The sequence below is a fragment of the Microcaecilia unicolor genome, chromosome 1 (assembly GCF_901765095.1).
Source record: "Microcaecilia unicolor chromosome 1, aMicUni1.1, whole genome shotgun sequence".
Taxonomy (NCBI): domain Eukaryota; kingdom Metazoa; phylum Chordata; class Amphibia; order Gymnophiona; family Siphonopidae; genus Microcaecilia; species Microcaecilia unicolor.
This window is the reverse complement of record NC_044031.1, coordinates 644,388,152-644,413,070: the sequence shown is the minus strand read 5'-3', so window position 1 is coordinate 644,413,070 and position 24,919 is coordinate 644,388,152. Positions and strand designations below refer to the sequence as shown.

Sequence of the window (24,919 nt, the reverse complement as noted above, 5' to 3'; positions counted from 1 at the left end):
GAGGGGGAGGGAGGCAGGCAGGCAGGCAGGCAGGCAGGCAGGCAGGCAAACGGAACAAAGCATAAATGTTCAGCTTCCACTGAAAACACAATTGGTTTTGGCCAAAACCAGTCAGAAAAAGGACTTTGGGCCAGTTTCAGTACTGTAGTAAAACTGAAATTCAGTCAGCTTGTAGTATCCTCCATTTCTAGTACACAACTATGAGGCTACTAGAACAGTACCACAGAAAATAAGGATTGACTTGCTGCCAACAGGATATGCATTCTTGACTTTATAACTTGTTAACTAGGCACAGGATGAATGTAAGCATTACAGATCTGTTTGTGTCCAGTCTCACCAATGCTTTTCTGTGCTTCTCATTTTAGGGTGATGGTGTCCAGGCAGATCAAAACACTGAATCACTTCTTGCTGCAGAAGCCCATCCTCCACCTTACGAGGAAAAGATTGGGAACGTGGAAACAGTTTAATAAAACGGACAACTGGGGAAATTGTCCCATTTAAAGCTGATGATCACCATAGCCTGATCCAACAGCAAATCTCAGATTCTTGCATTAGTATCTGCTTACTATCCACGGGGGGGAATTCTATAACCGGACACCTCTATTTATGTGTCCTGCGGCTGCATGATAGGCGCTCTAATAGCGGATTATACTTGTATTCTGTAATGGAACCCAGGTGCTTAGGTTCTGACACCTGACATATTAGCCTCCTGCTGTTACAGCATCCATAGATTTGGTATAAGTGCAGGCACCTAAATGCAGCAGGGATTTGTGTAAGTGGGGCTCTACCTATGTCATGGCCATGCTTTGCCCCCTACGTACATCACTCTTGCAAATACCTATTCTAAGTTAAGTAGGTATTCCGCAGAATTGCATTTAGGTGCCCTGTTAGAACTTAATATGCGCACGCTTTCGTGCGTATGTGCTGGTATTCTAAACATTTACACATGTAACACATACGCATAAATATGGGGGCCTCTGTTATAGAGTTTCCTTTAAGAAATGCACAGCTCTGCAGCTTGGATCTTGGTTTTTATATAACCCGAGCTATGCTTTGCTCTTATAACCTGATTTTTAGATCAAATATAGCAGATCTGCAGCTGCTCTAGGAAACCAGCCCCAATACAGCATGGGATTTATAGTTCCGGTGGTGAAACTACAGAATCTGGTAAACATTTGGGGCAGGAATAATACTGCTTGTCTGGTCTTAAAAGTAACCCACATCAGCACTTTGATAGACAGCTTGTTTGCACATTAAAGTCCTTCAGAGATGTTCTTTTTCAAATAAAACATCTTTCTTACTAATATGCACAATTCTCCTTGTCAGTTTGTTACAAATGTGGAATTAGTTGTGTACACATGTGCTTCTTTTCCAGATATGATGAACTGGTATCTCTAACTTGTACATACACTGCTACAACACTCTTCCTAATCCACTAGGAAAGGGGCAGGTGGCAGCAGTTGCAGGACTATCCCAAGGAGGTTGGCATATGCTGTCTATTCTGGGGGAGGGGGAAGCAACAGTAGTAGAGCCATTGGTACAGGGAGAGCAGGGTAGCAATGCCGAAAATACCCCTAAATTATTAAGGGCCCTTTTTCAGTTCATTAATGGACAGTTTCGTGTGCATTAACGGCTAATGCACAAATGCATTACTGTGCACTAAATGTAAAAATACTGCTAAAGTGGGAAAAAAGTGCTATTCTATAAGCTACAGTTACAATTAGGTGTGGTTTACAGAATAGCGCTTATGCTCGAGTGGCACGTAAATTTACAGTACCGCCACGCTAACGGGTTAATGTGCCCAAACTGAGGAAGCCCTTAGCACCTCTTAAACAGAAGGCGGTTGTAATTGTTTTTAAATGGCTGTGGGCTAATGCTAGCATTAGCACAGGGCTAGAAGTAAATCAAATTGAATAAAGCCCTTTTCGATGGCTGTGCTAGAAATGAGATTAGCATGCAGGGGAGGCCCACTAAGCCCATTTCTTAGTGCAGCTTAGTAAAAGAATCCCTATTTAAGAAAACCCCTCCGAAGGGACACCACCTTGTAAGTGGTGGAGGGGCTTCCGTGTTTCAATGACTCAGAGGGCTATGCTGAAGGGTTACCCATATCAGACAGGCCTCTGAGGAGAAACCAGACAAAAAGTGTCCCAAACTGGAGGATCCAAAATGGCGTCGAGGGAGGATGTACGTTAGTTGAGTTCCCATTTTACACCAGAATACCTGACGAAGTAGGCGCGCTCCTCAGAGAATGGGGAAGAAGAAAGGCAAAGCCGTGGTGCTGCACTCCTCGAACATGGCTGGGATTCCCACCACTTCTCAGTCTACTTTGGAGAGATTCGGGGTCATAACGTCGGGGATATCGGTTCCGCTTCGGGGAACAGCAAGGCTTTATTGCCAAATCTCAGTGGAGAGGGAGTGACTTTGAGTCCCCCTGTTGGCAGGACCTCTCCAAGACCCGGAAACAGTAACGCTTCGCTATGGAGGTCGACAGTAGAAACGCCCGAAGTGGGTTAGGATTTTCACGCGATCCGAGAAGGTCCTGGCGCAGCATTGACTCCGGATAATAAACCAACTGGGGGATTGGAGAGTGAGCTCTCCCCCCCCCCCCCCAAAGATATCTGGAGCAGTTTCTGTGGAGAAATTGGACCTGGTGAAGCCAAACAATGTCACAATGGACGCACTATGGGAAGTGCTGCAGAGTGCGAATAACTCTCTTCTTCAGATGTCAAAAATTTTTTAGGAATAAATATGTGATTATATCAATACTTGTCTAACAAAGTGGAAGTCCAAGATAAAAAAATAGACTTTAATTTCGGAAATGGTTTCTCTATGAAAATCAGTTAATCTGGTAATGAAGGACAATTTATGTTTCTTGTAAAAAATTGGAACTTCTGGAGAACCAATTAAGGAAAAAAAACTTGAGAAAGATAAATTTTCCTAAAATACCCTGTATATAGAGTTATATTATTAGTGACTTTTGCCTTTGATTTAGATAGGAACAATGTTTTGAAATTGTATTTCCGACATATGGCTGATTAGTTTTTTTGGGTTCAAAGATAAATATATTTCCTGACATATCAAGGGAATCGCAGACTAGGAGGTGTGAACTCTTGGCTTTTAAGCCAAGAATCATTGCCCTAGGTGGGACCTTCCTAGAGCGATTCCCTTGTTTTATTTCCTGATTACTTATTTGTTGAACCCAGGAAATTACAAGAGTTTGTGGAGTTAAAAGAACAGATGAAGAACCCTCTGCAGCAACATCCTTTAAGTTACCACTGTACTGGCTGCAATTACCGATTAACCTTCCTCCCTCAGAAAATATGAATTGTAAGATTAACCATTCCGTGTTTTTCTTATTTTCTTTGAGATTGTTTTCCTGATCTTGGATCCCCCAATTGTGGACTAACAAAGATGATATTTTTCCTTAATGTTTGTTTTAATTGATATTTTCTCTTTTCTTTCCCATTTATGTATTGGACATAAATGTAATATAAAATGAATAAAATAATTTAAAAAAAACAAGAAAAAAAATGCCACCTACATCATATAAACTGTTCAGTGGAACATGTGCATTCCAATGCAGAGCTTAAAACAAGCAAAGGGCTGCCAAAATTTGATTAAAAACTATGCATACACCTCCCACACCTTTACTCAGAACTATGTTATAATATCAGCTTGCTTTACACTCTTAATATATCACTCATAATCTCTATTTAACAATAAGCAATTACTTTTATGATATCTGCTTGCTCTAAACTCTAATATGCTATTCAATATCTCTTTGTAACAATAAGTGATTATGTTCTAATCTATTACCACCAAGAACAATACATTGTAAGCCACATTGAGCCTGCAAATAGGTGGGATAATGTGGGATACAAATGTAATAAATAAATATGTATGAAAAAGGTATAACTACAAAATTTTCTTTAACATTTTGCTCAATGTATTTCCACAAACATGAAAAAAAACTTACTGCATGCACATGCATATTGGAAGGACATAAGTTTCAATGACAATGTTTTTTAACGCCCTAAAAAAATCCACGGAATATTAAGTCTTAAATACTTAACGCATTTATTACACACTTAGGAGGTAGTGTCCTGTTGTGGATTAAAAACTGGTTAAAAGATAGAAAACAGAGTAGGGTTAAATGGTCAGTATTCTCAATGGAGAAGGGTAGATAGTGGGGTTCCCAAGGGGTCTGTGATGGAACCATTGATGCTTTTTAGCATATGTATAAATGATCTAGAGATGGCAATAACTAGTGAGCGGTAATTACATTTGCTGACACATTATTCAAAGTTGTTAAATCACAAGAGGACTGTGAAAAATTACAAGAGGACCTCACGAGACTGGGAGACTGCGCATCTAAATGGCAGATGATGTTTAATGTGAGCAAGTGCAAAGTGATGCATGTGGGAAAGAGGAACCCGAATTACAGCTACGTAATGCAAGGTTCCACATTAGGTGTCACCGACCAAGAAAGGGATCTTGGCGTCATTGATTATACATTGAAACCTTCTGTGCTGCGGTGGCTAAGAAAGCAAATAGAATGTTAGGTATTATTAGGAAAGGAATGGAAAACAAAAACGAGGACGTTATAATGCCTTTTCGGCACCTAACCTTTATACCTTTCAGGAAATCTAGACTGCCCCAATCTGACGACCCCTACTTGACTGTTTGTACATTTGTCCTTTAGATTGTAAGCTCTTTCAGCAGGGACTGTCCTATGTTAAATTGTACAGCACTGCGTAACCCTAGTAGCGCTTTAGAAATGTCAAATAGTAGTAGTAGTAGTTGTATCAGTCCATGGTGCGAGTGCACCTCAAATATTGTGTTCAATTCTGGTTGCCGCATCTCCAAAAAAGATATAGTGGAATTAGAAAAGGTACAGGGAAGGGCAACGAAAATGATAAAGGGAATGGGACGACTTCTTTTTGAGGAAAGGCTGAAGTGGCTAGAGCTCTTCAGCTTGGAGAAAAGATGGCTGACGGGAGATATGATAGAGGTCTATAAAATAGTGAGTGGAGTGGAACGGGTAGAGGTGAATTGTTTGTTTACTCTTTCCATAAATACTAGGACTAGGGGGCATGCGATGAAACTACAAAGTAGTAAATTTAAAACGAATCGGAGAAAATATTTATTCACTCAACATGTAGTTAAACTCTGGAATTCGATGCCAGAAAATGTGGTAAAGGTGGTTAGTGGGGTTTAAAAAAAGGTTTGGACAGCTTCCTACAGGAAAAGCCCATAGACCACTATTAAAATGACTTGGGGAAAATCCACTGCTTATTTTTGGGATAAGCAGCATAAAATGTATTGAACTTTTTTGGGGGATCTTGCCAGGTATTTGTGACCTGGATTGGCCAGTGTTGGAAACAGGATGCTGGGCTTGATGGACCTTTGGTCAGTCCCAGTGTGGCAATACTTATGTACTTATGGAACGGATATGTGTTCCAATGATGTATGCGTTGCAGTAAAATAGTTTCTGGTCTCATTCAACAATGCAAAGATATGTGGACTGTTTAAAAAAAAAATTTAAACTGTGGAAAAATAAAAATATGTAAAATAAAAAGAGGAAGGGAGGGGCTTGGACACAGGCTCTCTCCCTTCAGGATGGGCTCTTTTGGTTGGTCTCCCCCTTCCTCAGGGCAGGAGTGTGGATGTAGGTGCATTCTCTCCCTCTCCAAGGCAGGCTCTCACAGTCGAGCCCTTGGATGCGGGCACTCAGGGTTCAGGTTTCTTTCAAGGATTTGAGCACCAGTCATCCAGCCCCCCTCTAGCTTCTCTTCAGCCCAGCACACCCTGCTTCACGGTGCCTGATTTACCCCCCCCCCCCCCCCCAGGCTACTTCCCCTCTACGGTCCGCACACACCAGTTCTCTTCTCCTAGCCCTGACCAACAAGACTCACCAGCTCTCCAGTGTCTCTCTTGCTCTCTCAGTAGCCTCCTGTCCAGGCTTGTCTCTGCTTCTGCTGCTACTTTTCCCCTGCTCGGGCCATGCTTGCCTGGATCTGCTAGGCGTGATTTCTGGGCCTGCTCCCCTTCCATGTAGGTGCACTAGGGCACCAGAAGTGCCGCAGTCCCCATGCCAGCCTGCCTCCTACATCCCCTGTGGCACTGACAAGTGCTACAGGCAAGCCTGCCCTTGTGATTTTTTTTTCTACCATAGCACTGGATAGTGCCACAGCTTTGCTGCTGCCAACCTGCATGCTCCTTTCTCCCCACCGCAGCCCTCTGGTGGAGAGTTCCAGAGCTTAACTATATTTGTTGAGTGAAAAAATATTTCCTCCTATTTGTTTTAAAACTATTTCCATGTAATTTCCTTGAGTGTCCCCTAGTCTTTGTACTTTTGGAACGAGTAAAAAATCGATTCACTTCTACTTGTTTTACACTACTTAGGATTTTGTAGACTTCAATCATACCTCCCTTCATCCATTTCTTTTCCAGGCTGAAGAGCCCTAACCTTTTTAGCCTTTCCTCATATGAGAGGAGTTCCATACTCTTTATCATTTTGCTCCCTCAATATGTAATTAATTAATTTTGGTCACGCAATGTGTAATTAAACTCTGGAATTTGTTGCCAGAGAATGTAGTAAAAGCAGTTAGCTTAGCGGAGTTTAAAAAAGGTTTGTACGGCTTCCTAAAAGAAAAGTCCATAAGCCATTATTAAATGGACTTGGGGAAAATCCACTGCTTATTTCTAGGATATCACAAAACTGCTAACAGAGTGTGTTTAACGAGTTGGCTATATAGTTCTCAGTGAGGTAGAGTCTCATGTAACTGACATGGCTGTTTTCATTTCACTGTAGGGTGAATCACGTGCTCGTGTTCTTTTATTAATCATAGACTCATCCCCCACCTCCTAATCCATTCAATATTTAAACACTTCTATCTGCTTCTGACATCTTCATATTTCAATTAACCATAGCCATTCTTATAACTATGCACACAGCACTTATGCAAATTGGTGTACTCTTGCACCCCTATTTCTAGGATAAGCAACATAAAATGTATTGTACTGTTTTGGGATCTTGCAATGTACTTGTGACCTGGATTGGCCACTGTTAGAAACAGGATGCTGGGTTTGATGGACCTGTAGTCTGTCCCAGTATGGCAATACTTATGTAACCTTTTCTAATTCTGCTATATCTTTTTTGCGATACGTCGAGCAGAACTGAACATAATACTCAAGGTGAGGTCGCACCATGGAGCAATACAGAGGCATTATAGTATTTTCGGTCGTCTTTACTATCCCTTTCCTAATAATTTGCTAGCATCCTGCTTGCTTTTTTGGCTGCTGCCACACACTGGGCAATAGATTTCAATGTATTATCTACAATGGCACCTAGATCTTTTACTTGGGTGCTGACCCCCAAGGTGGACCTTAACATCAGGTAACTATGATTCAGATTATTTTTTCCAATGTGCATCACTTTGCATTTGTCCACATTAAATTTCATCTGCCATTTGGATGCCCAGTCTTCCTGCAATTTTTCACTGTCCACACGTGTTATCTTGATTAGTTTTGTGTCATCTGCAAATTTAATCACCTCACTTGTCATTCTAATTTCCATATCATTTATGGATATGTAAAATAGCACCGGTCCCAGTACTGGTCCCTGCAGCACTCCACTATTCACCATCCTTTATTGAGAGAAACGACCATTTAACCCTACCCTTTTTTCTGTCCTATAACTAATTCTTAATCCACACCAGAATATTGCCTCCTATCCCATGACTCTTTAATTTTCTCAGGAGTCTCTCATGAGGAATCTTGTCAAAAGCTTTCTGAAAATCTAGATACACTACATCAACCCGCTCACCTTTATCCACATGTTTATTCATGCCTTCAAAGAAATAAAACAAATTGGTGAATCAAGACTTCTTATGTTATGTAACAGTAGGTGAGGGATGCTCGCCAGATGGTATTGCTTCCTCCTCAGAAGTACCAGACAAAATAGCACTCATTAAACATTCCTCCTCGTGTGCAGGAGGGGCTGTGGGGATTGGTAATGGAGGAAGTGATACCTGCCCTGGGGCTATTTTACCAACTTTCTCATTAAGAGATACAGTAAGCTGCTAAATTTTATCCTGTAACTTCTTAATGTTAGTATCTTCATCAGATCTCTGAGATTTAATTCTCTCAAACTCCTGACTCTGTCTGTGCTGTCTCCAATCACCAGCACAATACCTGAAAGTCATGGCTCCTCCTATTCGCATGGCGCTCAGACTGTAATTGGGCAGTCAGATAAAACAGGTTCTCTACTGGAAAAGTTCCAGTCAAGGGAAACTGCAATCTTTTAATACCCTCTGTCATTGATGCCATTGAGGAATAGGAACTAACGCAGCCCTGCCATGATTTTTTTTAATGTAACACCAATTGGTCCACCCTTATTAGTGGCCTCCTTTACCCTGCAGTAACTCCTTATCTGTGGAACAAACAGAACTCATTGTCCTACCTGATCGGGTGTCTGTTGACACTTCTAGCAGAAATCTGAGTCACAGCAAAACTGTCTGCTTGTGAACACCACCTGGACAAGCAACAAACCCCAATCTTTTTCTCCTTGTGGGGAGGTTCAAGGGGCCAGCAATCACAAAAGACAAACAGGATAGTATATTCAGAGGCCTCTGAGAGAGAGTTCAGGTTACATCTAATGAAAGGGAGTTCACCCAGAACTGTCTCAATCTTCCAGGCTTTCTGCTGTATTTTATTGGCAAGAAACATTAAATCACAGGTTACAGGTCAGCAGGTTTATATCACAAATCACAGGATAGAAACAACAGATACTTACTGGTTGTGGTTATATCACTTCTATCATTATTCTAAAGGGGGTTCAGGGGTAAGGGTCAAACAACTACTATGCCATTCCAGTAAAAATCCTTACCATATTAGGATTGAGGAACTCTTGAGTAAAAAAACATGTATACTTTCAGCATACATCTGTGTGTTCAGATGTGAAATTTACAAGGGTACATTATTTTTTTGTTCCCCTGTTCTTTATTTACTTTAAAAAATAAAAAATGTGTGTTCTTTGTGACACTTCTCAGCATCTGGCACTTTACTCCCCCCTCTTTCTGCCTCTTCTCCTACCTTTCAGCCAATTGTTAATAATGAACAATCTTCACTATCATCCTTCTGGTCCTCCGTTAATACCCTGACACTTGTTTTGCTCAAAGTAGCTCTTCTGTAAATCCTTCTGGCTCTGCTTTGGATCTGTGCCCAGCTCATCTTTGTAAACATCTAACCATTCATGTCCTCCCACTTATTTTACCTTTGATTCAACCAAGTTTAACTGTAGGTCATGTACAAAGTGCCTGGGATCGTGCCCTAATCACACCACTTCTAAAAAGTCCCAAAGTTGACTGCGCAGACCCTGTCAACTACTGACCAATTTCTATTCTTCCTTTTTTCTCAAAAGTCCTAGAAAAGGTAGTAATGGTTATCTTGCCATATATCTGGATTCTGCACTGTTTTGCACCCCTATCAGTCTGGTTTTAGGAAGCAACACAGCACGGAACATCTCCTAGTAGTAATGCATGATTCCATTAGGACTTCACTTGACCAGTGTTCATCTGTAATTCTACTTTCACTTGGGTTTATCTTCAGCCTTTGATCTTGTTGATCATAACCTTCTTCTCCAACGTCTGCAGTCAATTGGCATGTTGGGCACTGTTCTATTATGGTTTTAAAGCTATATATCTAATTGCACCAGTCAAATTGTTTTTGAACGTCCATTCACCTACTTCTCTGGCTGTTTCTGGAAAATCACAGGGCTCCATTTTAGCACCCACCCTCTTCAATGTTTTCTTGTCTCCACTTCTCACTGTGATTCAATCCAGTAATAGTCTTCCATTTTGTTAAGCAGATGACATTCAAATTCTCTGCCGTGTTCCCCCCTCTTGCTCTGACCTCACTGACTTAAACAGTTGTCTTCAAAAAGTCTCTACTTGGCTTTCCAAACACCATTTATTCCTACATACCAGGAAATATGAATCTATACACTTTTCTAATCCTTATTTAACCACCCCTTGGACTCCTCCTTCCTCCACTTTGGCCCTTCCTACTGTAAACAATCAGAGTTTGGCTTTTAGGGAAACTGTTAAAATTCTAGGTGTTCTTTTTGACTCACCTTAACTTTAAGGATCAAATCAATACTGTTATCAAAGCATCTTTCTTTGCACTTAATAGAATCCATTCCACTCACTCACTTTTCTCATTCCTATCTGTGCACTTCTGCTCAGTCTGGTTATCACCCATATTAACTACTCCCTTTTTGCTGGCCTTCCTTTCTTCTATTAAATGGCTTCAACTTATCCAATCAACCACAGTTTGACTACTTCATTGCCCCACATCATTTGACCATATCACACTATTGCTCCACTCAGAACATTGGCTACCTGTTTCTACTTGAGTCCAATATAAATTGTCTTTTGGTTTTCAAGTCACGTCTTCCCTCTGCACCAGACTATCTAGCTTGTCTTTTTATACCATATGCACCCTCAAGGCACCTCCGTTCCTCTGCATCTGGTGCACTCCTGTTGCCCCCTCCCTCTGTTTTCCGCCTTGATGTCGCTTGTTCTATAGCTATCAGGCAGGACCTCAGCTTTGGAATTCTCTTCACGCTCCCTTTCCGTTCTGAATCATCTTACACAAAATTTAAAGCAGCTTTAAAAAAAACCATCTCTTTACTACAGTTTACGGCTCAAATTAGTATAACTGCGTGTATTATTTCAACTACTGTTTTCTTTTTTTAAACTTTTTAATTGAAGTTGTTTTATTGTAAACCGCATGGATGCCATTTTGGCCCTATGTGATATATCAAGTTTTTTGTAAATAAATAAACTTAAATCTGGATCCCATCAGATAATTCCTCTGGATGGGGTTTCCTATGCCCATAAAGTGAGGCTTAATGGATTTGCAGTCACTGGGGTAAATAAGATATTTTATTAGAAAGATGGGGGAAAAGGAGTAAGTTGTGGAAACATGGAATACCATGAACTAAATATTTCCCTTTTAAAACTTACTTTCTCTTGGCAGCTGTGATATTGAGGGCAGCTGTGATATTGAGAGGGCCATTGGTCAGTAATTAATCTGAGGGGAATGGAAAGTAACAGTGTTCCTGTTCTTCATAAAAAAACAAACAATATTATTCTCCCATTATACGCACAGGAGGTAGAAATGGTGGGCTTAGCGGAGGCCCTGGGCTATGTAAGCCTAATGAAGTAGCACAGCAGTAGCAGTAGGAAGAGGTGACAGGAGCCCATTGGCATAGTTTGGGAGGGGGGAGCAATGGGCATGTTGTCTCACAAACTCTGTGTTTCCTGGTTTGGCTCCCTGGCTTTTCCCTTGCTGCATTTTTTTTTTTCTGAATCCTTGTTACCCACTTTGCTCTTGGTAAAACTCTGCAGCCACCTCTCAGGTCTCAAATCTGCTATCTAAGCTGGATACTTGTTCCTTGGTCTCAGGCGCTATATCATACAGGCAGGCTAGAACACAGCGGCTTAGTATGAGTGCATGCTCCCATGCCTTGGGCTGCTGGAATATGTTCCCCCACTCTGTATAATCTCTAGGATTTCAAGCTGTGACCTTTGCTGGACTTCCAGGGCTCAGGATGGGCATGTGGCAAATAATCTCATGTGGACTCTGTAGGTAGGGGGGTGGCCATTGGCCTGTAATCTGTGATTACTACTACTACTATTTAGCATTTCTATAGCGCTACAAGGCGTACGCAGCGCTGCACAAACATAGAAGAAAGACAGTCCCTGTTCAAAGAGCTTACAATCTAATAGACAAAAATAAAGTAATCAAATCAATTACCAGAAGTACTGCAGTGCAGAGAATGGGGAAGCAGAACCAGTCTCAGAAAACAGGGATGTGCCTGGGGCCAGGGAGAGCAGAGCAGAGAAATAGAAATATGGTCTAAGGGATATGAGAAGCAGAGCCAGACTAAAAAGATGTAAGGAGTTAGGCAGACAGAGGGCTATTAAACTCTATCTCCTCAAACAAAAACAAAAAAAGAAATCAAATTATACCTGTGGCAGAAGAACAAAATTAAACAGTGCAAGGGGAATAGAGTAGGGAAAAGGAAAACAGGACAATGCAGGGGGCGTAGGGAGGAGGAAAAGAGGACAATGACGAGAGATGAGGAAGAAGAAATTAGAGGAAAGTGAAAAAATGGGGAAAAGTGTGGTTGTAGATAGGCTGAGGAGAGAGAGGGGATTAGATGGGGGGGGGGGGGGGGGGGAATGCTGTGGATAGCCTGAACGGAGGGGAGGGCAGGAGAGAGAGAAAGAAAGAGTATTGTGACAAGGCTACAGCCCAGAGGTACAAAATGAAACAAACTCCTGAACTACGTCTCCCAGAATGCATTGCCCGTCCCAGCAAAGGGAGCCCCAGGGATAGACAAGATGGGTACTTACCAACTCTGACCACAAGAGGGAGGGGGAAGGAAGAAGCCCAGTTCCCTGGCTCCGTAATCAATACATGATGCCTCCCAGCTGTAGAGGGAAGGGTGGGGTGAGAAGCAGGTGGAGGAGGGGGTTAAGGCTGCTGAGCAAGAAGCAGAAGGAGGATGGAATGGGAGCTGGAGAGCCCTGAGGAAGGTAGCACCTAAAGGGGGAAAGCTATGTGTTTAAAAGTTTTGATTTAAAACCTGTTGTAAGGAAGAAGCCTGTTTTGATTTGAACTGTTTGCTGTGGGGGAAGGGTAGAGGACTGGAAGAGTTATAAGCCTGGTTCCCCAGCTGCTCCTGTTGTGTAAGAACTGTGGGAGCTGGAAACCCTGGTTGGACAGGAGGGAACAATTTTGCTGAAAGGCCAGCACTGTTTGTGATACGTACTTTGGGCCAGCACTGCTTGTGATACGTACTGTGAAAAGGAAGTATTTCCAAAGGGGACTATTGCAGCCCTCAAGAAAGGTCAGAGACTTTGGATTGCTGGGGGAGGGGCAGCACTACCCTGCCTGGGGCAGCCTAACCCAGGGCTGGACTGAAGCTTTTGTTTGTAACTTGGAAACAAAAATAAAAAGAAAAGAATATTTGAAAGTATCTGCTGGTGGCAATTTGTGGGGCTTGGATTAATCCTGGGGAGGAGACTTCCTTCCTCCCCCTACTGGCGCAGCGGTCCCGTTTACAATGGCACTATCCCAGGTGGGACCTAAATTGTGATCCACATGGATAAGAGGAACAGAGGACCCTGGTGGGCCTTTACTACTGCGCAGACCAGCAGGCACCTCAGGTAAGCTGTACCTAGGTGGGGCCAAGGCTGGACAAAGAGCAGAGGAGGGAAGAGAAACAAAAGGGGGAGAACCCAGGCAGAGTAAAAGGGGACCCGTTTAAAAGATAGCGCACTTGGGTCGTGTGTCTGTTTGCTTCACAGGATCTTCCTCACTGCCAAGGAGAAGCAGCAAGAGAGCTCGCAGCACGTCTTACATTAATTGGTGAAAGCATCCCAGGAACAATAAGGGCCCCTCCTAAAAGCCCTACAGACCCAGATGCAAGCCATGGAGGTTCCTGAAGCCCGTCGAGGGGGCCAACACTGATAAGGCGCATTACTCGCCTACCCAGGTAAAGGGTACCTAGGGGGGAGGCGAGGGAGGATCCAAGAAGCTAAGAAATAGAGCAAGTGTAGGACCAGGGAAACACAGTCCGCACTTGGATTCTTCTCTTGTATTACAGGCTACATCCCAACAGACGGTCGAGGAGGACGTCGGAGCCATGGGAAGGCCGAGATGGGTCAGACTGGAGAGGAAAGTCCAGAGGCCCAAGGAGCCGGAGCCCAAGTCACCCGCAGAAGGAAGGGACATGGCGAAGTTGGACACCATGATACAGGTTCTGGGACTTGGAGAGGGACTTTGTTTAGAGACTGTTGGGACAATGTTTAAGCCTGAAGGGGTGTCTGGGGAAGACAAGACCCCAAGGAGAGGAAAAGTGACTGAGCCAGTATGTTACCAATGTGGGGAAATGGGCCATGTTGGAGAGTGGTGTCTGGCAGTATGCAGTTCAGAGGATGAACTGGGAGACTGGGAGGATATAGGTAATCCTACAGTCAGTTGGGGGGGGGGGGGTTAAGTGACATGGCAGGCAAGAGGAAGCCCAAAGGCCATGGGAGTCTGGAGGTGACCCATTCCTCAGAGGCAGGCTTCATGGTTAGGCCGGGTACCCATGGGGAAAGAGGTGGCTGCAGGGAAGAGGGTCAAGAGGAACCCGCTGCAGGGAAAGCACTCAATGTCCCAGGGAGAGGGGAGGCCACAAACCTGGAAAGTGCCAAGAGAGAGGAGGGGTACCTGGACGAGAGAGGAAAACCCCAGTTGCAGGATAGTGGTGGTCCTGGTAAGGGTAAACCCTCTAGGGGGGTAGGCCCGGGTGAGAACTTCCCAGGAGACAGGATAAAAAGTAGTCCTGATTGTGTAGGGGAAGTCAATGTACACTGGGAGCAGGGGGGTGAGACAGCTGAAGAGAAAATAGGCTGCCCATGCTATGGTGAGGAACTGGCACTATTTCCATGTGGTGGGGAACCAGGGAGAGTTGCCCCAAGGGAGAAATACTGGGAAACCCAGGGAATAGAAGGTAGTAAGTCAATCACCCTGGAAAGGGGATTAAAGGAATCTCCCAACGATAACCCTGAGTTTGGTAGAAAGCTCCAGGAGGAAGCCCATAAAGAGAATGAGAACCCGCTGTTAAAATCCCTTAAAGAGAGTATCTGTGTCAGGTTCTCAGGTTCAGAGCCCGCGGGGCCGGGCTCTGGAGCAAACGTGAGCCCTTGGGCTGCTGACGAGGAGCGACAGCAGCAGGCAAAACCCACCAACCAACACTGGGTAAGCACACCGGCAGGGACTGCAGGCACTGCCCAGCGAACCAGAACACCTGGACTGGAATCCCCCGGACTGGAGGACACAGGACTGGAACACTGGACTGCAATCCCCCGGACCGGAACACACTGGACTGGAGCACACCAGACTGGAACACACACCGGACCGGAACACACTGGACTGGAGCACACCAGACTGGAGCACACTGGACTGGTCCCCCGGACTGGAGGACACAGGACTGGAACACGGGACTGGAGCACGCTGGACTGGTCCGCACAGCTTCACCTGTGCTTAGCTACTAAGCCCCCCAGGAGTTGAGCTTCTGGGTTCGAGTAGCCGACAGGACTTACTGGATACCGGGTGACATAGGGACCAGGACTGGAAACAGAAGTGCTCCTAACCCTAAACTGATCTACGTGCTCCCAAGCCCTAAACCAGCAGGAGTGTTCCTAACAGTAAACTGACAAAAGGACTTCCTAAGCCCTATACTAAACAGGAGCTCCTAATCCCTGCTCAAGAAAGGAACTTCCTAAGCCCTAAACTAACAGAGCAGGGAACTAAACACAAAGCTAACACAGGTGCTACTAAGCACCAAGCTACAAGCAGAGCTTTACACTAATAAGCTGAACACAGAACTAACCAGCTACCTAAGCACTGCTCTAGCAAGCTAGATACAACTAACAAGGTGCTTTCCAAGCACTACTCTGGCAAGCAACCAGAAGAGCTCCTAGCACTAAAAGGGAAGACAGGGGAGCCAAAAGGAAAAAGAAGGGAAGCTAACACATAAGCCAAAAGTGATTCTAAATCACCAAACACCAACAGCAAAGACTGCAATGCTCCCAATAGCACAATCCCAGAAGTACTTCTAACAGCAAACTCTGCAGTGTTCCTAACAACACCAAACCCTGAAGTACTTCTATCAACAACAGAGCTTCCAAAGCCCTACACACAGCAATGCTTCCAAAACCAAGAGGGAAAAGCAGGGGGACCAAACACACAAACACCAGTGCACACTGCACTAACACTAACCTGGCCCTTAGCAAAAGCAAGCAGGGAAACTAGACACAACGTCAGAAGTGCACACTGCACCACCCTACCTACAGCAAACACCACTGTTGCAAAGGCTCTGAAGGAAACAACACCACTTCCTTATCAAGGCCCTCCCTGATGATGTCACACTCCCTAGACCTAGGCAAAAGCACACTGACCCAGAGAGGCCCAACCCACACCAATGCAAAACCGTGAAGCACTTGAAGCCAGTACACCCAAAGAGAGGTATAGCAACTCAGGCAACACACAGCTGTAGTAAAGTAAAACAATTAACCCCATGCTGCTGGAAGCTGCCAGCACAGAGAGAGAGAGCCAGCTCAGAAAGGACAGAGAAAAGAAACAGAAGCCAGCTAAGAAGCTGACCCCCAGGAAAGAGGTAAGTTTGAGAGGGGTTCAGACCCCAATCATAACAATCTGGCAGGTAGAATGGGAGCTGCAAGCCCTATGTAAACCGGGGAAACTCCATAGGTATCCTGAGCAACGTCGGAGGGAGGTTCTGGAACTTAATAAGTGACTGATGGTAACTTTGGTGGGCCATATACAGCAGCAGGAGGAGTCCCATAAGGTATTGGAGACTATTCTGAGGGAGACTGAACAGAAATGGGTCCTATTCGAGTCAGCAGGTAAGGAAGAAATGGCTGCTTCAGTGCAGGCCTTAGAGGCCAAACAGGCAGAGTCCCTTAAGCAGAAGGAAGGCTGTGAGGCACTGCTAGCCACGGTTAGGGCTGAGCTGCTCACAGAATGTAAGCTAAGGAAGGAAAGGGAAGCAGAGGTAGTCCCTCTTACAACCACCCTGAAAGAGACCCAAGCCTTAAATGAGACCCGAGTAGCTAAGCTGCAGTCCACACATGAGCAAGAGATAAGGGACCTCACAGCCAAGTTGCAACTGGACCAGGAGCAGAGAGTAAACCTAGTTAAAGCTGAGTTCCAGAATGCTCGCCTAGAATGGCAAAAAGAGCAGGAGGCCCTAAGGGAAAGTATAAGGGAACAGCAAGCCTTGATACTACTCCAGAGGAAAAGGGAAAAGAAGCTTGTCACCTCTGTAAAGGCAGAAGTAGAAGAAGCCAAGCAGGAGGTGAAGCAGAGGGAAATGGAGTGGGCTAAGAGGCAAGGAAGTGTTAAGGAGATGGGTAAACTACAGCAAACAGCTGTAGGAGAGCTGAAGGGGATCTTAACCCAGGTAAAGGCGGGGCTGGGAGAATTGAAGGGCCAACAGGAAAGCCAGCTGAGGGAAGTGCAGCAGGGACATACTGAAGTAGTGGCTCAGTTAACTGTGGCATTGCAGCAGATCCAAGCTGAGGCCAGGGGCCTGAATGAGCTTAATAGGGAGAAGGTAATCCAGATAGAAGACCTGCACAAGGGATACACCCAAAGGATAGAGGGGTTATTGGTGGAGATGCAGGCAGCCCAGGAAAGGGTAGGGTACCTTACTCAGAGGAACCTGGAGTTGGAAACTCAGATAAAGGTGTTGCAACAGGTTCAAGCACAGGGGGCAACTGAGTGGGATGTTGAGAGGCTGCAGGCCAAGGAAACCACAGAAAGGGCAGAAAGCTGCAGGGTGGCCCTGGAAGAGAGGTGCAGAGTGTTGACCCTCGCAAGGGATGTCCTCTTCCAGGATGGGCAGAGGAGATTAAGGGAGGTTCAGGAAGCAAAATCCTGCATTTTAGACCTCCAGCAAAAGCTCGAGGGAAAGAAGGACCCAGGAGGGGTCAAATTAAGTAAACTCCTATCCCTGAGTAATGATCAGGATAGGGAGAATCAGAAGGGCCCTGTTAAAACCACAGGGAGAGGTGGTGTAAGGGTTAAAAGATGTGAGACACCCCAGAAGGGCAAGCAGAGAAGGGAAAAGGCTGCCCAAGGGAGGGAAAAACCCGGACCCCAGAAGAAAGGGAGGATCCTAGGTCCCACCTACTGCCCTGAAGAGTGGGGTAAGAGAGTTCCCGGAGGGGGGACACCGGCTCAGGAAGGGTGCCAGGGGGATGCTAGATCACCCAGAGGTTGGGGGGAGACCTGTTCCAAAAGGGGTTTTCCAGGACCAAAGGAGAGTGATAGGAGGCCCTTAAGAGTCTCAGGGAAACAGAGACTGAGGACCCTACTACACACACCCCACAAATACCCTTGGGGCCTAGTAGACGGAAAAGTGCAGCCCTGGGTGGTAGAAAGGGGATGAGAGTGACTAGAAGTTCCCCTGATGTGCTAAGGACATCAGGCCTTAGGAAAGTACACCAGAAACTCAAAGTGGAAAAGGGGGTGTACCCATGGGTCATGAAAACGGGCGAAGAAATTAGACGCCGCGGCCTAGGAAGGCGTAAAAAGAAAGGACGGAGGATCCTGAGGTTTCCAGGGGTTCGGTCTCGAATTGCGAATCCCTGGGAGGGTCCCAAAGGGACTCGCAATTTCTTGAGGGAGGGGGTGTGTGACAAGGCTACAGCCCAGAGGTACAAAATGAAACAAAATCCTGAACTACGTCTCCTAGAATGCATTGCCCATCCCAGCAAAGGGAGCCCCAGGGATAGACAAGATGGGTACTTACCAACTCTGACCACAAGAGGGAGGGGGAAGGAAGAAGCCCAGTTCCCTGGCTCCATAATCAATACATGATGCCTCCCAGCTGTAGAGGGAAGGGTGGGGTGAGAAGCAGGTGGAGGAGGGGGTTAAGACTGCTGAGCAAGAAGCAGGAGGAGGATGGAATGGGAGCTGGAGAGCCCTGAGGAAGGTAGCACCTAAAGGGGGAAAGCTATGTGTTTAAAAGTTTTGATTTAAAACCTGTTGTAAGGAAGAAGCCTGTTTTGATTTGAACTGTTTGCTGTGGGGGAAGGGTAGAGGACTGGAAGAGTTATAAGCCTGGTTCCCCAGCTGCTCCTGTTGTGTAAAAACTGTGGGAGCTGGAAACCCTGGTTGGACAGGAGGGAACAATTTTGCTGAAAGGCCAGCACTGCTTGTGATACGTACTGTGAAAAGGAAGTATTTCCAAAGGGGACTATTGCAGCCCTCAAGAAAGGTCAGAGACTTTGGATTGCTGGGGGAGGGGCAGCACTACCCTGCCTGGGGCAGCCTAACCCAGGGCTGGACTGAAGCTTTTGTTTGTAACTTGGAAACAAAAATAAAAAGAAGAATATTTGAAAGTATCTGCTGGTGGCAATTTGTGGGGCTTGGATTAATCCTGGGGAGGAGACTTCCTTCCTCCCCCTACTGGCGCAGCGGTCCCGTTTACAGTATGTTGCTGGCTAGCTAAACGGGGTGGGAAGCAGGCAAGATTATTAGGACCTTAGCTTTTGCTCTGGCCACATGGATCTTCCCCATGTCCATATTACCTGCCCTGCTCTTGACATTTAGACACAGACTGGTCACTCACTACCAGATGTAATTTGTTCCTTTTTTTTTTTTTGCTGGATGAGAGGAAATTTGTTGTGAGAGAGAGTTCAGCACATCCAATCATTTTCAAAAGTTGGCTCCTATTCCACCATATAATTCAAGTATCTTAGCAGCTATCTTAGATGCTCCTCAACATCATAGAGGTGTGTGTCATAAACAGCTGGTATGGCGTGACAATACGTTTACTACCTCTGAATTTATACACGACATGCTAGTTTGTTGTATGATAAATGAGGTCTCTAGGCTGAACATGTGAAAGGCAAACCCATGTGCTAACCATTCTAATGTACAAGATCATCCTCACTTCGAGCTGACCCATACTTCGCTGTTGAATGTCTGAGCATGACCTCCCATTGTTAGCATTATTCCAGCCAAAGTGGTGATAGGTGTGTATGTGGACAGGGCTAGCTAGGGGAGAAGTGACTGTTACACAATGGAAAAGAGCCATAGACAGAGTGACCAGAATGTGAGGTGTCACGTTTGTGATCGTTTCCTTGTCTGTGCTCACCTCGCCCTCTGGTGGCCAGAACCGGTGGCTGCTATGAACTGTTACCCGTTCCAGACTTCAGCCCAGTCCGGCCCGGATCTTCCGGGCTGCCAGACTTGCTTCTCTTGTTTGTGCCTGAACAGCACCCAGTCCTGTTCTGCCTTGTCTCTGGTGTGGGGTGGTTTTGCCTGCAACAGCCGCTCCTCGGCAGTGGCCCAAGGGCTCACGAACCTAGTTTCTGCCTTGAAAGCCTGACAAGGTGCTGTTTGATTGAAGAATAGATAAAGGTGTATATGTTGCATATGATGTGGGTGCAGGGCCGGTCAAACCCGGTAAGCAGGGTAAGCACTACAGGAGGGTGTCTGCCTTCAAGGACATCACTTTGCAAGCAATCAAGCTCTTCTGAGTATCTAATCTTTGCTGCTCATCTCAGTCTGGCTCCAAAGCTGTCAGCTGTCTGTCCTGTCCCCTCCCCCCTCCCAAGCAGAGAAATATCCTCCTTGTGTTTGTCAGAGGACGTCACTGCTCCAATTGAATCTGGCTCTGAAATAACTTGTGGGAGCTCAGCTAACCTCTGTCCTCTGCCCAGAGAGGGCTCAGACAGAGACAGCACAGCAGAGCCTGGACCCTTGTTTTGTCAGACTGCTGTTTAGTGCTGCACCTGACCCACCCTTTTCCACCCCCACCCCCAACACAGCAACTCACAGGACAGGAGGGCTAGATGCCTGCTTTCAATTCCTAACCATCACCTATCTCTCATTCCCACTTCAGTAACTCCTGTTAGTCTGTCCAACTCAGATTGTAGAATATGTTAGTTTATGCTGATTAAGTCTGTCCTAGCTAGATCCTAAGCTGTGCTCGATGGGAAGGCTATTGTGCTGCATGCAGAGTCTAACTTCTTAGGATTTCAGGTTAATTTTTGAAGAAATTGAAGAGGGGCTATCTGTTCTACATATGTGACTGCAAGGCCAAGTGTCTGAATAGGGATCTGTTTGTTAGATTCTGAAATTTTGATAACACATTGTTTTTCAGAGTTGGCAAGACTGTTCTCCTAATTCCTGGTCTGTGTGCTAAGTTATTTTTCTTCTATACTGGTGTAATATTTTCAATGATGCCATGCCTGGTAAAAGGGGTGTGTCTACTGTGGGGGCGGAGCCATAGTGATCATGCCTCTGGATGGGTAGGGGCGCCAACTAATAGACTGCAGGAGGGCGCTAGAAACCCTAGGGCCGGCCCTGTGTGAGTGTGTGTCACTCCTGATTTGAGAATAAGGCCTAACTCTTACGTCTGACATATTGGAACAGGCAATATCGAGATACAGTAAGATTCTGGAGTACATGAGCTGAAGCAAAGTCCTCCACAGAAAATCCAAGAAAAACAAAGACCATGGAGATCTTAACTTGATTTGACACGGGCCGTGTTTTGGCTACAACACCTGCATCAGGAATTTTACATAGTAACCTTACAGTTCTTTTCTAGGAGAAGGTGTGTCCAGCTGGAAGGAAGCCCTGGTGGGGGCAGGGCAAGAAGAATAGAAACGATCTTTTAGGGACTGTAGTCATAAACACTTGCAAGGCAGGAAGAGGGTGCCTTATGGGTTATTTGAACTTTCTATACTGCCCAAACTAATGCGTAGAACTGGGTTATCTACAATCAATAAAAATGTAATAAGGAAAAGATAGAAGAGAACTACAATTTCATAATAGAACAGAAAAGCATATACACAAGAGGATTAAAAAAAACCACTCAGTCCACAGTAGAGAAGAGAGAGATACAAAAATTTAAATAACACATAATCATTTAACAGGGAAGCCACCACTCAAAGAAAGGGTCTTCATCCACCTCCATTGTCAGTACCAAACGCCCATCCAGTGAGCCACGGTTTTTGCACAGTTTTAAATTCCTTCAATGAAGGGAGACCTTGCTCTGAGGTGTCTCATTCAGCTCTGAGCCACAGGATACTTATCAACTGTAATTCCTTACTGCCTGCACAAGCTTCTGTCCTGTCAGTATACAGACTGTTGTCATTTGAATTGTGTTGCTAGCGCTGACATCAGCACTTCTAACATAGGGAGACATTGCTCTAAGGCATCTAGTTCAGCTCTGAGCCATAGGACACATATCAACTGTGAGTCCTTACTGCCTGGACAAGCTTCTCTCCTGCCAGTATACAGACTTTAGCGCTGACATCAGCACTTTCTAACATAGGGAGACCTTTCTCTGAGGTATCCCGCTGAAGGGGCTTGCCAAAGGGGTACGTCCCTTTATGCATTCCTTTGGGCGGTGGCAGAGGTGGCTTGTCGGAGTAAGACACCTCCCTGGTCCTTCATCTGCCCTGGATCATCTGTAAATGTGTTTTTACCATGCTTCATTGAATTAACTTTGTTCCTTGGCTCTGCTACTTGTTGATCTGTGCACTATGGCTCTGTCCTCACGCTGCTGCACTGGAGGTTCCATGTTCAATCCCTATTATAATCTCTCATAGGTTTAGTTGTTCAGTCCCTGCCCGTACAACCTTGTTCTGGTCAAGCTTCTCTCATGCTCATGCAAGGCACTTTCTTCTCCAGATGCCATTTAATCACCTTACCTTCATTTAGTTTAGTCTCCATCTCCTACCTCCCTATTCCAATTGAATATGTAAATGTTAGGTCAGTGATCTGGGATAAGCAGCATAAAATGTACTGTACTTATTTGGGATCTTGCCAGGTACTTATGACCTGGATTGGCCACTGTTGGAAACAGAATGTTGGGCTTAATGGATCTTCGGTCTGCCCCAGTATGGCAATACTTATGTACTTATGGTCAATAAAACTGATATTATTAGGGACTGGTTGGTGGAGAGACAATTTGGGTTTTTGCTGGTTTCTGAAATGTGGTTTGATTCAACAGAAGATCCTTTACTCAATGCCTTGTCCCCCAGGTTACAAGCTCCTTCATCAAACTAGAGCTAAACAGAGAGGGAGTGAAATTGCTATAATTTATAAGGCCTTCTTCAAAGTAGAGCTATTGTCCCAACTGAACTCTTCTGTGCTCGAGATGTTTGCTGCAAATTAAGCGATCCTGCTTTTCTGGAGCCCATATGCCTTGTTTGTTCTATCACCCTCCAGAAAGCTGGTCTGCCTCAGAAAGCTATTTTACTTAATTTCTCTCAAATATTTGTGTTAAATATGCTAATGTTTTATTAGTAGGTGATATTAACTTGCATCTTGATAACCCTAGGGATGTCAAGACAAAGAGCTAACTTTATTTTCTTGCCTCCTGTTGATTTCTTCTGCCACATTCCCAATCCTCCCACATTAGGGGTCATATGCTGGATCTGCTGGTTTATAGAACTATGCATATGGATAATTTCTACTTGGGAAACTCATCCTGGTGTCATGTCCCTTGGTCAGACCATAAGCCTCTGGAGTTTACTCTTTACTGGAGGAAAGTTACTAGATCTTTTCAGTCCATTGTCACCTCTCCTTTTAAATCGAGAGGCAGAATTGATCCTGTAAAATTCTGGTCTGGAATGTTTGGTAGTTCTCAACTTCCAGACGCAAACAGGAAGGATGTCTTGTGTAAGTGGAATGAGTTTATCTAATTCTACCCTGGATAGTATAGCTCCCATCAAAGTTTTGCCCAAACTCACCCATAGAGTGTCTCCCTGATGCAATCAGGATATTCTCCTCCTGAAGAGGCAGTGTAGACAATTAAAGAGGAAGTGGTTTAGACATAAATCTGATAAGAATAAAATGCTTTAGAGGAAAGCTGTCAGGGATTATAAGAAAAGATTGTAGAAGCTAAAACCCTCTACTATAAAAAGCAAATTGGTCACAACCACTTAAAACACCCATAACCTCTTTAGCCTTATTAATAAGGCTTGTATCAACTGAAAACTTAACATCAGTAACTGTAGCCATTCCCTCTGCTAATCAATTAGCTATGTATTTTAAACAAAAAATAACTAACATTAGAGGGGGGGGGGGGGGGCTGTGTTGCAACTTAAGGTCACTGACGTTCAATCTTGCTTCAAGCAGCCTATTCCGAATGCTGGTATTGCAACTGATCAACTGTGGTCCTCCTTTTTGTTACCCACTCATGAGACTGTCAAATCATTTCTCAAAAATATTCTGCCTCACATTGCCTTCTGGATGCTTCTCAGAGTTATTTATTAAAAACTGCACCAGCAGGATTCATTGACCTTCTTCAAGCTCATATCTCATTTATGCTGACTCAAGGGGCTTTTCCTCAGCAGAAAGGTTCCATAATACTTACCCCAATCCCTAAGAGCACCTCAGCTTCATTGGGAGACATTACTAATTACAAGCCTGTTGCTTCTATCCCATTGTTGACTAAGGTAATGGAGGGAATAGTTGGTACTCAGCTTATGAATCACCTCTTTCTCCCTCTTGCATAAAGCCCAGTAAGGCTTTAGGCCTTGTTATATTACTAAAACGGTCTTGACCACCTTAATATCTGTTGTTTATTTACTGTTAGCTACATTGAACTTGAGTATGTTTGGGATAATGTGGGGTATAACTCTCAAAATAAATAAATAAATGGATACCATGAAGGGACAAAGGCAGAGTATTCCATGTAAGTGGAGCCAGAAAGTAGAAAGCTGAGTGTCTTGTGGTTTTCAATCTCACCCACTTTGGGCCCAGAAGGACCAAACTGTAATCATTAATAGATTGGAGAACCCACGCCAGGGAGTCTGGGAAACCCACTTTAAATGCTTTGACGGTAAGAAATGCAATTTTGTAAATAATTCTTTGCACAACTGACAACCAATTATATTTTCTGGACAACAGAGTGACATGATCTGATTTTTTTGCATGAGATAGTAGTCAAAATGCAACACTCTGTATGGACTGTAGCTTCTTCAATAGGGATCAACAAGCACAGAAGAGCAAAAAACCTCCATACAGGTTAATACAAGCAGGCAAACACAGTGAAGGTGACACAAAGGATGATGTGGAAAAAACATCCAACAGACTCAGGGAATCTTTTACTGAAGCTTAGCTTGAGTTATCTGCAGTTGGGCCCATTTTATTCCTATGGGCCCTGTAGGGGTATTTACCTGAGACCTCACCTGAGCTGGTCTTGGTTCATACAAACCTGACATCCTGTTACAAGATGGATTCTACAACCTCTGACCTGAACACATCTGTGTCAGCAAGATCCAGCTTTTCAGCTTCTGGAAAATTACTG

The 24,919-nt window shown here is 44.7% G+C and overlaps 1 protein-coding gene across 2 annotated transcripts in view; it reads left to right on the top strand.

Annotated features, from left to right (window-relative positions):
• The window catches only part of LOC115482310 (transmembrane protein 176B-like), a 220,363-nt gene that overhangs the window by 82,703 nt on the left and 112,741 nt on the right, over positions 1-24,919 (top strand). The window contains exon 7 of one of the 2 annotated variants that reach the window (XM_030222022.1): positions 366-1,308. The exons of the other annotated variant lie outside the window; for it this stretch is intronic. Within the exon in view, the coding sequence (XP_030077882.1) occupies positions 366-467 (102 nt within the window). The 3' untranslated portion in view covers positions 468-1,308. Of the gene's footprint in view, positions 1-365; positions 1,309-24,919 lie in introns of those variants that run through there. 2 annotated transcript variants of the gene reach the window in all.